Consider the following 14,389-nt stretch of genomic DNA (forward strand, 5'->3'; position numbering starts at 1 on the left):
CATTAAAATGCGGCAGGATTCTGACCGTCTGGATGCCGCTGTCTTTATACTGACTGTCGACATCCTGACTATTGGAATCCTGTACCCAACCCAGCAAATTATATCACTTTCAGAGTCTGGACATGCATGAGGAAGAGCAATCCGCATAGTTTTAGACAAGAGTCATTAACATTAGTCAAATGCTGGATAACACATCTCTCCTTCCCACTTTCATTGTTTTGGGTGACTCCAGTCCTCAAGGTTTCTGAAAGTTGCATTATTTGCTTTCTAAAAAATGGTGTGGTCCAGATGCTTGCATTAGGTAATGAAGTGAGTCCAAGAAAAGTGTTGCAAACCTGGTTTGTAGATGGAAAGACTTTGTTAACTTGGCCCAGGTAGCTGAAATTGGGAAACAAGTCTAGACTATGGTTTCCCAGAAGAAATGGATCTTGTTGGAAGTACGGGAAAGGCACAAAAGCTCTTTTCCTGTGGCCACAGGTCACATTTTTCAGTTCACATTTGGAAACAATACTCACTATAAAAATAACAATAATCTTTATGCACCACAACAAAACAGAAGTCATCTTTTTACCATATAGGCCCAAGTGATGTCAGAAGTGATCTGTCTGCTTGGCGAAATGCGTAGAGCTGAGTCTGACCCAACTGGCCACTCTTGTACTTTCACCTTCTCTTAAATGTTTCTACTCATGTTCTTTTCTCCTTATCCTCTAGGTATGTGGCGCTATACTCATAGGAATGGGTCTGTGGATTAAATTTGGAAGCAACTCTTTTGTACAGATACTAGGAATCCAATTTGCGTATTTCCTGAACGTGGGCTTTTTCTGCATTGCAGCTGGATTTATTATATGCTTTCTGGGATTTTTGGGTTGCTGCGGAGCCCTGAAGGAGATACGGTGCTTACTGTTAATTGTGAGTTGTAACTGATATGGTTTTCATAAAAGCATATTTTGAATATTTAAAAATATCTGTACTTACACATTTCTATGTCTACGTATATTTAACAAAATTTCAATATAATAATGGTACATTTTAGTTTGCCCTACAATATGTTGAAGTGCAACAAGAAAAGAAAAGGTCCCGCTCCAGACTGTTGGTAGTCTATATATGTATCTTTATGTATTAATAACCAAAAATAAATTATAATGTATGCATCAAACCCTAACGGGCTTTAATTTGCAAAAAATAGCATATGTTTGTGGTGCTCCCAGAAGTTCCTGTCAGTATGCAAAAAAACTCTTTTTGCGGGCACTCTTGTTAAAAAATTATTCTTATTTATATTATATTAAATATATTTATTTTATTTATGTGAAAAATAAGTAATTATACCTAAACATTTTTTCTCCTAAAAGAATAATATTAAAATATGTGATCGCGGGTGAAAATATTTTTTAATTAGTACAATCCTGTTAGTATCTGGTGTACGGCAATTCACTAGCAATAATGCTATTACACAGGCATACCATTGAAAACATATTCTGCCATACGATTGACTAAGAGATGTAATAGTGACAGTGAGTTGGAAAATGAGGAACTCTGGATTAAGCTGCAAGTGAACAAATCCCAACTACTGGGTGAAACGCATGTTGATGGCACACAAGTCAGATGCTAATGGTGTGCACATGACACCTCTTCATCTGGCATGCCTGAACAGTTTTGAGCTGGAAATACAGTAGGTACCTTTCTCTCCCTTCCAGCACTCTCTCATCGGGTATAGGAAAGCACTCTCTTCTGCAAGTTCACCTGATATCAGTGCAGAGCAATGTGCCATTTCCTGACAGCAGAAGTGTTGCTACTCTGTATTTCAACCTGACTAGCCTGCTGCTCTCTCATCTTCTGCACATGTGTTAGAGTCGCTCAGCACATGCATCCGTTTGTTACCGCGTGAAGACGCAAAACATAATTGGACGCAGAGTCTACGGATTTCAGTGGGCATTCATTGGAGGTAGCAGGTGTGTGGCTAAGCAGATGCTGGCGTGTCCCTGTAAGTGGCTGCGTCCAAAGATGCACAGCCGCACACACGGGAGGCCATATTCAGATGGGGAAACTGCACTTGCCTTAGGGCTGGGGCAAGTTTCAATGGTGTGTCCGATGGTACGTCTAAAGAAGCAACAAGACGGAAATGCATCTTTGCATACGTGGGCATCTTAGACTCATGACCCAAGCAGTGACTGTGATGTTCCCTCCATTAGTTCATTCTTTGTCTTGCTTTGTGAAATCTCCAGTGTCTGCATTGACATCTGGGTTCTAAGACAAGAGAACATTGCCGTATCAGCAAATCCATCGCATTTTAACTCCAGAAGATTAGTAGCGAGACCCCAAGAATGCAGCCAGGTACCGTCAGTAGCTGTTGCTCCCCAAACTTCTCTGTGGTGCTTGGCCTTTTGGGACTCCCATGAAAACAATGCTCTTTCCAGGATGACATTAGCACTTGGGGAACATCTGGAAGAACCTACCAAAACTGCAATTCTCCATTTGTTATAAGCAAAGGAACAGCCTGATACCAGTTCTGCCTCTGGACCCCCAGCTGAGTATACGTACATTTCTAAAAACAAAATGTTAATCATTTCCTCTTCATGTGGCTCTGGGGCGAGAGGGAATTTATCCCTAAGTGCATAATACACAAAGCTGAAAGGAGCTGTGAGACATTAATCAGTGTTCTTCTAACACTGTTATATCAAGGACTAACTACAAGGTTTTGTCTGTACTTATAACAGCACATTTATTTTTTCAATGCCCTTATGTACGAGCTCTTCATGGTAACTCAGGGTCAAAATGTCTGCAGTACAAGGTGACAGTGTGGGTTTGGAACGTGTCTGATTTATTATGTATCTGTCCTGGACAAAAGAATTTTTAGATGCAGTCAACTATAGGGAAACAAGGACAGAGATAGTGAAGTTCACATTTATCAGCTCCAAGGATACTGTAAGTCACCATTCCAAAACTTGGTTTTAATACTATTATTCTGGAACTAGTATTTTGGACTTGTCATTTGCCAGGCTGCGAGGATGCTAGATGCGTGACAAATTTGTGTGTCCAACCAAGAGCACGAACGTTCAGATGATAGCTTCACCTGTCGAGTATAAAGGGACTAATTCAGACCCGATCGCACCTCTGCAATTTGCGGAGGTTTGCGATCGGATAGTCACCGCCCCATGCAAGTCTACGTATGCCGTGCGAAAAGCTTTGCACACGCAGGTCAACTGCAAATCCGTTGGCAGCTCACTCACCATCTAATGATTTTTCCAGTCTGTGCATAGCCCAGGACTTACTCCTACCGTGCAAAAGAAACAGGATGATCGGGGCCGGAGCTGACGCCACACACCTGCCCTGAAAACGCTTGGGGACGTCTGCGTTTTTCCTGACACTCCCAGAAAAGGGCCAATTACCACCCACAAACATCCGCATTGCCTAGCGATGAAAAAAGATGCAGGATTTTTTCACAGTTTGCCCTCACGCCTGCGCATTACGATCAGTACGCATGCGCAGTCGTTCGATAATCGTCCACTGTGCGATTTCACACAACAGCGATCAGGTCTGAATTAGACCCAAAGTGTTCAAATAGTGGTCTGCATGCAAATAATATGGTGGGTGAGTGGCCTGGAAAAGCTGGCCCAGGACGGTGGTATACATATACTGTATATATTTCCATTGCGTGAGATTAATGGGTGATCAGATGGATCACTTTCAGGCCAGCTGCTATGTATCCGCTAGGTCGTCATTCGGTTTCACTAAGCATTTCTAAGAAAATGAAACGTTGGATGCTAATGTGAAGGAGTAACCAAAGAACAGCGTTACTAAGCAACCGCCACAGTACAGTTACTGGTAGTTGGTCTGAACTCTGACCCCTCCCAGTGATGTCAGTACCTGAGAGCTCCCACACCTACTGAGCATGTCACAGACAGGACAAGATATACAATTGTATAATAGATCATTGTCACTACATGGTTGCAATCATGGATTAAAAGCATCTCTACAGTACTATGCACTAAGATCGCCATTGTCACCTCTATGTACTAGATACATGACAGTAGCTGATTGGTTACTTTGAGCAACTGCTCCAGTTTATCTCTCTCCAGTGCCTGACACATCTCCCTTTATAAGCGCTTTATATGTTATTCCTAGAGGTACATGTCACTGTTTTTCTAATACAAGACCCTGAAGTAATCACATTGCCATTTTATCTTTCTGGAGTATGCACAGTATTCACTGACACGAACATGCAGTGTGGCACTACTTGCCCCAGTGACACATTGTTGCTCCTTATAATGTGAGTAGATGGCATGGCATGAGTGAGGAGAAAGTAGGGATGGCCATTGGTGGGTTATCCATCGATGGTATCATTGATGGATAACCTTGATGGTGGGAATCCATCTGTAAGGGAACCATTGATGGTTTCACCGTTCGATGGTTAACCCCTACTTTAGTATTGAGTGAGCCTCAGGCCAATTAGGGCCCGGGGGTGTGGCTTCATGGGTGTCGGGGGCACAGTTATGCACCTAGTTAAAAAATATATATATTTGGTTATGCCATGCCATTGATGGAGGGAAGCCATCTGGTTCTCCCCCACTGATGGCAAAAAGTATTCTACATCGGCCAAAAACCATCAATAATTATGAATCAACGATGGTCGATGGCCATCCCTAGGAGAAGGTCCTGCTTATACAGAGTGCAGGATTTCTGTAACAATGGGCTGGTTTCTGTGCACAAATACAAAATTGAGATACCCTTGTACAGGAAGAAATATTCTAATTATCTGCAAGAAGTGGAGACTGCATATATTCTGAAGCATTACGGATTTAGTAGATGTTTACAGAGCCATTTTAATGGGGGAAATAGGCAATTTTTATGCAACAGGTGGAAAAAGGAAAAGTTGGCTTTAATAAAAGGGGTGGTCTACATTCGCTGCTAGGCAGGACTTAGGGGTGATGGTTTTACCATTGCCGGCTCGTGCACTGTATCTCAGACCAAATATTCACAAACGAGCAATAAAAATGCAGAATATTTACATGTACACTATCACTACAGATTTAGGAAATAGTTAATGTTGCAGATACTTTTTCAGCTGTTTATCAGATAATTGATAAAGGCTTAAAGCAGTGGTTCCCAAACTTTCTTGAATCACAGCGCCCTAAAGTATCAGCATTTTTATATTAATTTAAGTGAATTGTGCTTACCTGTCATCCTTAGGATCAGTTATGTGCTGCTGGACAGGGTGGCACTTCTGTTTGTCCACATATTTTATGATTGGCAGCCACCAGCATTGGTTTTGCACATTGATCATAAATTATTTTATTTGGTGCTGGACCATCAACCCGTGGCACCCCAGCAAAGTGCCCTGGAGCACCCCAGGGTGCCACAGCACCCAATTTGGGAACCACTGGGTTAAAGGCTTTAAGCTACAGTAATAGTTTTCACTTACAATGACCAGGCATGGGCTGATCCCGCTGCTACAGCCATTAAAATTATATCAGCTAGATGACTTCTGGCTTATTGAAGGTTTGTTAAGGGGGGGGGGGTACACACGGAGAGATCCGTGCTTAATTTCTAAGCAATCTGATGAGATTGCTTAGAAATTAAGCACGAATCTCGCCGGTACTAGATTGGCCTGTATGCAGGTTAAATCTGGTTAGATCGCTCATTTAACTGCTGGGTGTAATGAGCGTTCCCTCGCTCAGCACACATCTCTGGGAGAAATCTCCCCGTCTGTACGGCCCTTTAGTCTGAAACTGATTGCCCACATGGATAAATGACTTTCAACCCCTCACCATATTTTCCACCATGCCCAATAATGGTCCTATCAAGCAGCAGATCCTGAGGAGGGCTGCCCATGCTGCAGTATACAGTCCCAGTGCCTGCATAATGAATCTAGCAGGCTCTGAGACAGTTGCATGCGCACAAACACCGGTTTCTAGGGACTGCATCGGCTGCAGCCCCGATAGGGCTGGCGGTAAGGCAGGGAATTACTTCCTATCGGGAATGCTTTCTCTGTTAATCGCAGCCCGGAATGGCAGTCCCAGGGGAAGAAATGCCTCCCCATTAGGGCTGCCTGTTCTGTGCATGATTGGCAGGTAGTGCTTCCAATGGGAAGCACTGACAATGAAGCCATTTTACTAGGGGGGCAGCTTATGTAAATACAATCAATTGCAATTCATTTCTGCCAGGAAACACGTACTAGAGATTGCACCATAAATAGGAGAACAGTCGGACTAATGTGAGACCCCATTATTTAATAATGCCTGCTCCAAAATTGCAGTGCAGAATTTATATTATTCAATCTGGGGTTTTTTGTGTTTTTTTAATATAAGGGAAACGGTACTTCAAGAGGAAATATGGGCATCAATATTAAATCAAATATTACATTTCTCAGTTTGTGTTTCAGTTCCAGTAGTAGGTTCAGTACAGAGTACCAGGCGTCTTATGCACAATAATAATGGTGACCATGTCTCATTCACTTGCACTGGTGTTTCTCTGACGTCCTAGTGGATGCTGGGGACTCCGTCAGGACCATGGGGAATAGCGGCTCCGCAGGAGACAGGGCACAAAAGTAAAAGCTTTAGGATCAGGTGGTGTGCACTGGCTCCTCCCCCTATGACCCTCCTCCAAGCCTCAGTTAGATTTTTGTGCCCGCCCGAGAAGGGTGCAATCTAGGTGGCTCTCCTAAAGAGCTGCTTAGAGTAAAAGTTTTGTTAGGTTTTTTATTTTCAGTGAGTCCTGCTGGCAACAGGCTCACTGCATCGAGGGACTTAGGGGAGAGAAGTGAACTCACCTGCGTGCAGGATGGATTGGCTTCTTAGGCTACTGGACACCATTAGCTCCAGAGGGAGTCGGAACACAGGTCTCACCCTGGGGTTCGTCCCGGAGCCGCGCCGCCGACCCCCTTGCAGATGCCGAAAAGTGAAGAGGTCCAGAAACCGGCGGCAGAAGACTTTTCAGTCTTCATAAGGTAGCGCACAGCACTGCAGCTGTGCGCCATTGTTGTCAGCACACTTCATAGCAGCGGTCACTGAGGGTGCAGGGCGCTGGGGGGGGCGCCCTGGGCAGCAATGATAGTACCTTATTCTGGCTAAAAATACATCACATATAGCCCCTGGGGGCTATATGGATGTATTTAACCCCTGCCAGGTCTCAGAAAAACGGGAGAAGAAGCCCGCCGAAAAGGGGGCGGGGCCTATTCTCCTCAGCACACAGCGCCATTTTCCCTCACAGAAATGCTGGTGGGAAGGCTCCCAGGCTCTCCCCTGCACTGCACTACAGAAACAGGGTTAAAACAGAGAGGGGGGGCACTTATTTGGCGATATGACTATATATATTAAAATGCTATAAGGGAAAAACACTTATATAAAGGTTGTCCCTGTATAATTATAGCGTTTTTGGTGTGTGCTGGCAAACTCTCCCTCTGTCTCCCCAAAGGGCTAGTGGGGTCCTGTCCTCTATCAGAGCATTCCCTGTGTGTGTGCTGTGTGTCGGTACGTGTGTGTCGACATGTATGAGGACGATGTTGGTGAGGAGGCGGAGCAATTGCCTGTAATGGTGATGTCACTCTCTAGGGAGTCGACACCGGAATGGATGGCTTATTTAAGGAATTACGTGATAATGTCAACACGCTGCAGGTCGGTTGACGACATGAGACGGCCGGCAAACCAATTAGTACCTGTCCAGGCGTCTCAAACACCGTCAGGGGCGTTAAAACGTCCTTTTACCTCAGTCGGTCGATACAGACACAGACACGGACACTGACTCCAGTGTCGACGGTGAAGAAACAAAGTATTTTCCTTTAGGGCCACACGTTACTTGTTAAGGGCAATGAAGGAGGTGTTACATATTTCTGATACTACAAGTACCACAAAAAAGGGTATTATGTGGGGTGTGAAAAAACTGCCTGTAGTTTTTCCTGAATCAGATAAATTAAATGAAGTGTGTGATGATGCGTGGGTTTCCCCCGATAGAAAATTATTGGCGGTATACCCTTTCCCGCCAGAAGTTAGGGCGCGTTGGGAAACACCCCTTAGGGTGGATAAGGCGCTCACACGCTTATCAAAACAAGTGGCGGTACCGTCTTCAGATAGGGCCGCCCTCAAGGAGCCAGCTGATAGGAGGCTGGAAAATATCCTAAAAAGTATATACACACATACTGGTGTTATACTGCGACCAGCGATCGCCTCAGCCTGGATGTGCAGCGCTGGGGTGGCTTGGTCGGATTCCCTGACTGAAAATATTGATACCCTGGACAGGGACAGTATTTTATTGACTATAGAGCATTTAAAGGATGCATTTCTATATATGCGAGATGCACAGGGGGATATTTGCACTCTGGCATCAAGAGTAAGTGCGATGTCCATATCTGCCAGAAGTTGTTTATGGACACGACAGTGGTCAGGTGATGCAGATTCCAAACGGCACATGGAAGTATTGCCGTATAAAGGAGAAAAAGACAACGTCTTTTCAGCCTCAGTCCTTTCGTCCCCATAAGGGCAAGCGGGCAAAAGGCCAGTCATATCTGCCATGGGATAGAGGAAAGGGAAGAAGACTGCAGCAGGCAGCCCATTCCCAGAAACAGAAGCCCTCCACCGCTTCTGCCAAGTCCTCAGCATGACGCTGGGGCCGTACAAGCGGACTCAGGTGCGGTGGGGGGGGTCGTCTCAAGAGTTTCAGCACGCAGTGGGCTCACTCGCAAGTGGACCCCTGGATCCTACAAGTAGTATCCCAGGGGTACAGATTGGAAATTCGAGACGTCTCCCCCTCGCAGGTTCCTGAAGTCTGCTTTACCAACGTCTCCCTCCGACAGGGAGGCAGTAGTGGAAACAATTCACAAGCTGTATTCCCAGCAAGTGATAATCAAAGTACCCCTCCTACAACAAGGAAAGGGGTATTATTCCACACTATATTGTGGTACTAAAGCCAGACGGCTCGGTGAGACCTATTCGAAATCTGAAATAGTTGAACACTTACATACAAAGGTTCAAATCAAGATGGAGTCACTCAGAGCAGTGATAGCGAACCAGGAAGAAGGGGACTATATGGTGTCCCGGGACATCAGGGATGCTTACCTCCATGTCCCAATTTGCCCTTCTCACCAAGGGTACCTCAGGTTCGTGGTACAGAACTGTCACTATCAGTTTCAGACGCTGCCGGTTGGATTGTCCACGGCACCCCGGGTCCTTACCAAGGTAATGGCCGAAATGATGATTCTTCTTCAAAGAAAATGGACGATCTCCTGATAGGGGCAAGGTCCAGAGAACAGTTGGAGGTCAGAGTAGCACTATCTCAAGTAGTTCTACGACAGCACGGGTGGATTCTAAATATTCCAAAACCGCAGCTGTTTCCGACGACACGTCTGCTGTTCCTAGGGATGATTCTGGACACAGTCCAGAAAAAGGTGTTTCTCCCGGAGAAGAAAGCCAGGGAGTTATCCGAGCTAGTCAGGAACCTCCTAAAACCAGGAAAAGTGTCAGTGCATCATTGCACAAGGGTCCTGGGAAAAATGGTGGTTTCTTACGAAGCGATTCCATTCGGTAGATTTCACGCAAGAACTTTTCAGTGGGATCTGCTGGAAAAATGGTCCGGATCGCATCTTCAGATGCATCAGCGGATAACCCTGTCTCCAAGGACAAGGGTGTTTCTTCTGCGGTGGCTGCAGAGTGCTCACCTACTAAAGGGCCGCAGATTCGGCATTCAGGACTGGGTCCTGGTGACCACGGATGCCAGCCTGAGAGGCTGGGGAGCAGTCACACAGGGAAAAAATTTCCAGGGAGTGTGATCAAGTCTGGAGACTTCTCTCCACATAAATATACTGGAGCTAAGGGCAATTTACAATGTTCTAAGCTTAGCAAGACCTCTGCTTCAAGGTCAGCCGGTATTGATCCAGTGGGACAACATCACGGCAGTCGCCCACGTAAACAGACAGGGCGGCACAAGAAGCAGGAGGGCAATGGCAGAAACTGCAAGGATTCTTCGCTGGGCGAAAAATCATGTGATAGCACTGTCAGCAGTGTTCATTCCGGGAGTGGACAACTGGGAAGCAGACTTCCTCAGCAGGCACGACCTCCACCCGGGAGAGTGGGGACTTCATCGGGAAGTATTCCACATGATTGTGAACCGTTGGGAAAGACCAAAGGTGGACATGATGGCGTCCCGCCTGAACAAAAAACTGGACAGGTATTGCGCCAGGTCAAGAGACCCTCAAGCAATATCTGTGGACGTTCTGGTAACACCGTGGGTGTACCAGTCGGTGTATGTGTTCCCTCCTCTGCTTCTCATAACCAAGGTACTGAGAATTATAAGACGTAGAGGAGTAAGAACTATACTCGTGGCTCCGGATTGGCCAAGAAGGACGTGGCACCCGGAACTTCAAGAAATGCTAACAGAGGACTCATGGCCTCTGCCGCTAAGAAGGGACTTGCTTCAGCAAGTACCAGGTCTGTTCCAAGACTTACCGCGGCTGCGTTTGACGGCATGGCGGTGGAACGCCAGATCCTAAGGGAAAAAGGCATTCCGGAAGAGGTCATTCCTACCCTGGTCAAAGCCAGAAAGGAGGTGACCGCAAAACATTATCACCACATGTGGCGAAAATATGTTGCGTGGTGTGAGGCCAGGAAGGCCCCACGAAGAAATTTCAACTCGGTCGATTCCTGCATTTCCTGCAAACAGGAGTGTCTATGGGCCTCAAATTGGGGTCCATTAAGGTTCAAATTTCGGCCCTGTCAATTTTCTTCCAGAAAGAATTGGCTTCAGTTCCTGAAGTCCAGAAGTTTGTCAAGGGAGTATTGCATATACAACCCCCTTTTTGTGCCTCCAGTGGCACTGTGGGATCTCAACGTAGTTCTGGGATTCCTCAAATCACATTTTAAACCGCTCAAATCTGTGGATTTGAAATATCTCACATGAAAAGTGACCATGCTGTTGGCCCTGGCCTCGGCCAGGCGAGTGTCAGAATTGGCGGCTTTGTCTCACAAAAGCCATATCTGATTGTCCATTCGGACAGGGCAGAGCTGCGGACTCGTCCCCAGTTTCTTCCTAAGGTGGTGTCAGCGTTTCACCTGAACCAGCTTATTGTGGTACCTGCGGCTACTAGGGACTTGGAGGACTCCAAGTTGCAAGATGTTGTCAGGGCCCTGAAAATATAGGTTTCCAGGACGGCTGGAGTCAGGAAAACTGACTCGCTGTTATCCTGTATGCACCCAACAAACTGGGTGCTCTTGCTTCTAAGCAGACGATTGCTCGTTGGATTTGTAGCACATTTCAACTTGCACATTCTGTGGCAGGCCTGCCACAGCCTAAATCTGTCAAGGCCCATTCCACAAGGAAGGTGGGCTCATCCTGGGCGGCTGCCCGAGGGGTCTCGGCATTACAACTCTGCCGAGCAGCTACGTGGTCGGGGGAGAACACGTTTGTAAAATTCTACAAATTTGATACCCTGGCTAAAGAGGACCTGGAGTTCTCTCATTCGGTGCTGCAGAGTCATCCGCACTCTCCCGCCCGTTTGGGAGCTTTGGTATAATCCCCATGGTCCTGACGGAGTCCCCAGCATCCACTAGGACGTCAGAGAAAATAAGATTTTACTTACCGATAAATCTATTTCTCGTAGTCCGTAGTGGATGCTGGGCGCCCATCCCAAGTGCGGATTGTCTGCAATACTTGTACATAGTTATTGTTACAAAAATCGGGTTATTATTGTTGTGAGCCATCTTTTCAGAGGCTCCGCTGTTATCATGCTGTTAACTGGGTTCAGATCACAGGTTGTACAGTGTGATTGGTGTGGCTGGTATGAGTCTTACCCGGGATTCAAAATCCTTCCTTATTGTGTACGCTCGTCCGGGCACAGTATCCTAACTGAGGCTTGGAGGAGGGTCATAGGGGGAGGAGCCAGTGCACACCACCTGATCCTAAAGCTTTTACTTTTGTGCCCTGTCTCCTGCGGAGCCGCTATTCCCCATGGTCCTGACGGAGTCCCCAGCATCCACTACGGACTACGAGAAATAGATTTATCGGTAAGTAAAATCTTATTTTCTGGTGTTATTGTATATAATTATTTCCTCTGAGTTGTTATAACTGTGTAAATGTGTGATGTTTCTGTGCAGTTTTCGCTGATCATGCTGGTTCTGTGCATCTCCGAGATGATCGCAGCTGTTGTGGTTTTGACTTTCTCTGAGATGGTGAGTGTTAGTAATTGTTCATTCAAGGTTATTTCCAAGCCCCCAAAACAGGAAATGCACCTACATTTCTGACAGCACACACGGACTTAGGGGAGAGTGCATGCGTTCTGCTGCCCGGGAAGGAGTTTGCACTGATTTATGGCAGGAGTTGGCCACAAGGTCACATATTTTAGCACAAAAGAGCAGAAAGAGATATACAGTAAGTTTGCTGGGCAGAATAACTGAAATGAGAGAAAGAGGAGGAGTTGGGAGCATTAGAGGTAGGGATGGTATCGGTGCGTTCGCCATCGATGGTTGCCGTCGATGGAGAAGCTGAGTGTAACCATCGACGGTCAATAACTATGCTATGGGACACCATCGATGGTTTATTTCATTGATGGCCATCCTGTTATTTCTGTGAAAGACCCGCGGGCCAATCACAGCCAGGGGCGGGGCTTCACGGGTGTCGGGGGTAGAGCTATGCTCCGTGTCCCGGCATCTTGTAAAAAAATAATAACAATTATAATTATTCGTTTAGGCCTAGCCATCGATGGAGGGAAACTGTCTGGTTCACTCCCATCGATGGTAAAAGTATGCAACATCTGTCATAGACCATTGATGATTTTGAATCATCGATGGTCGATGGCCATCCCTAATTAGATGGCCATTTATTTCACTAAAATATTTTGTCACAGAGTTTGTATTATTTATTTAACTGTTCTTTTTTCTGTGGAACTACAATCATCAGAGGGCCCTGCATGCCAGGGCATGCTGACACTTCTAGTTTTACAAGCATCAGCACGCTATGTCAGTGAAGGGAATGCTGGCACTTTTTAGTTCCGCAAGCATCAGCATACCCAAGTAGTAGTAACCAAATGTAATCAACTATTGCCTGAACACCCACAAGCAAGGGTATTGGCAGGAGCCTGGGCACTTTCAGCACGAGGAATCCTTTTCCTAGGAGAGAGGGCCTACATTTATTTTGTGGCACCCTATTCTCCTAGGAAATGTAGCCCCATGCCAAACAAGTGGGGGCTGTGTGTCATTATCACAGGGGGATCCGCACGCAGTTCACCTGCCAGCAATTACTGCAACAGGCCAAGCTAGGAGCACCAAATTTGACACCAGAGTTTATAACGCAGATATGTCCAGCTGTAAATGAACCTCAGGACTGGTGCTAAAATTTACAACACTTGATGCACTATGTAAGCCTTAAACAATATAATAATAATAATAAATATAGTCATAATAAACCTGCGGTAGAAGCAAATAGAATACGGGCATGGGATCTACTATCCGGCATGCATGGGAGTTCCTTTTTTTATATGTATATACAGTAGTTTTCTTTTGGAATGCCAAGCCTTAACTATAATAATTAAAATGTGAAACGTTGCTGTCTTTCTCCATGCTGTTCTGGCATTACCCTCCTTATTATATAGGTCAGGAAATTCTCTAACAGGAAGAGACACTCAGTAGTCGTGCCTGTGTGTATGACAGCAGCAATTACTTACTCTGTTCCTTCTGGCTATTATATGATCTGAAATGTTGGGTTTCTGTATAAAGATACCAGACCTATTCTTGGTTGTATAGCAAGAAGTATTAATAGCAAGAAGAGGGATGTTATATTGCCACATTATAGGGCACTCATAAGATGTTACCTAAAGTATTAGCTTAAAATACAGGGAAGTATAATATACACTGTGGGGCGATTTGGAGTATGCAGATTCATCTGTATGCAGTGTAGCACACAACTATGCAGCCTCATCATCATCATCAGCACACACTTGCACCAGCCCTAGGCTCTGCCTTGTGCAAGAGATGCATCTGAAATTATTTTAACATTATTTTCTCTGACGTCCTAGTGGATGCTGGGTACTCCGTAAGGACCATGGGGTATAGACGGGCTCCGCAGGAGACTGGGCACTCTTAAAAGAAAGATTAGGTACTATATCTGGTGTGCACTGGCTCCTCCCTCTATGCCCCTCCTCCAGACCTTAGTTAGTATCTGTGCCCGGCCAGAGCTGGATGCACCCTAGGGGCTCTCCTGAGCTTCCTAGAAAAGAAAGTATTTGTTAGGTTTTTTATTTTCAGTGAGATCTGCTGGCAACAGACTCACTGCTACGTGGGACTGAGGGGAGAGAAGCGAACCTACCTGCTTGCAGCTAGCTTGGGCTTCTAAGGCTACTGGACACCATTAGCTCCAGAGGGATCGAACACAGGCCCAGTCCTCGGTCGTCCGGTCCCAGAGCCGCGCCGCT

At 45.9% G+C, this 14,389-nt stretch overlaps 2 protein-coding genes across 7 annotated transcripts in view; one reads left to right on the forward strand and one right to left on the reverse strand.

The window, feature by feature from the left end:
- Positions 1–14,389, forward strand: part of LOC134936225 (tetraspanin-1-like) — a 181,288-nt gene that overhangs the window by 130,133 nt on the left and 36,766 nt on the right. For all 4 annotated transcript variants that reach the window (XM_063931205.1, XM_063931206.1, XM_063931203.1 and 1 more), the window contains exons 3-4: positions 712–909; positions 12,078–12,152. In XM_063931205.1, the coding sequence (XP_063787275.1) occupies positions 712–909; positions 12,078–12,152 (273 nt within the window). The remainder of the gene's footprint in view (positions 1–711; positions 910–12,077; positions 12,153–14,389) is intronic.
- The window catches only part of DNASE2 (deoxyribonuclease 2, lysosomal), a 185,977-nt gene that overhangs the window by 119,798 nt on the left and 51,790 nt on the right, over positions 1–14,389 (reverse strand). The window lies entirely within an intron of this gene.

Source organism: Pseudophryne corroboree, chromosome 6 (assembly GCF_028390025.1).
Source record: "Pseudophryne corroboree isolate aPseCor3 chromosome 6, aPseCor3.hap2, whole genome shotgun sequence".
NCBI lineage: Eukaryota > Metazoa > Chordata > Amphibia > Anura > Myobatrachidae > Pseudophryne > Pseudophryne corroboree.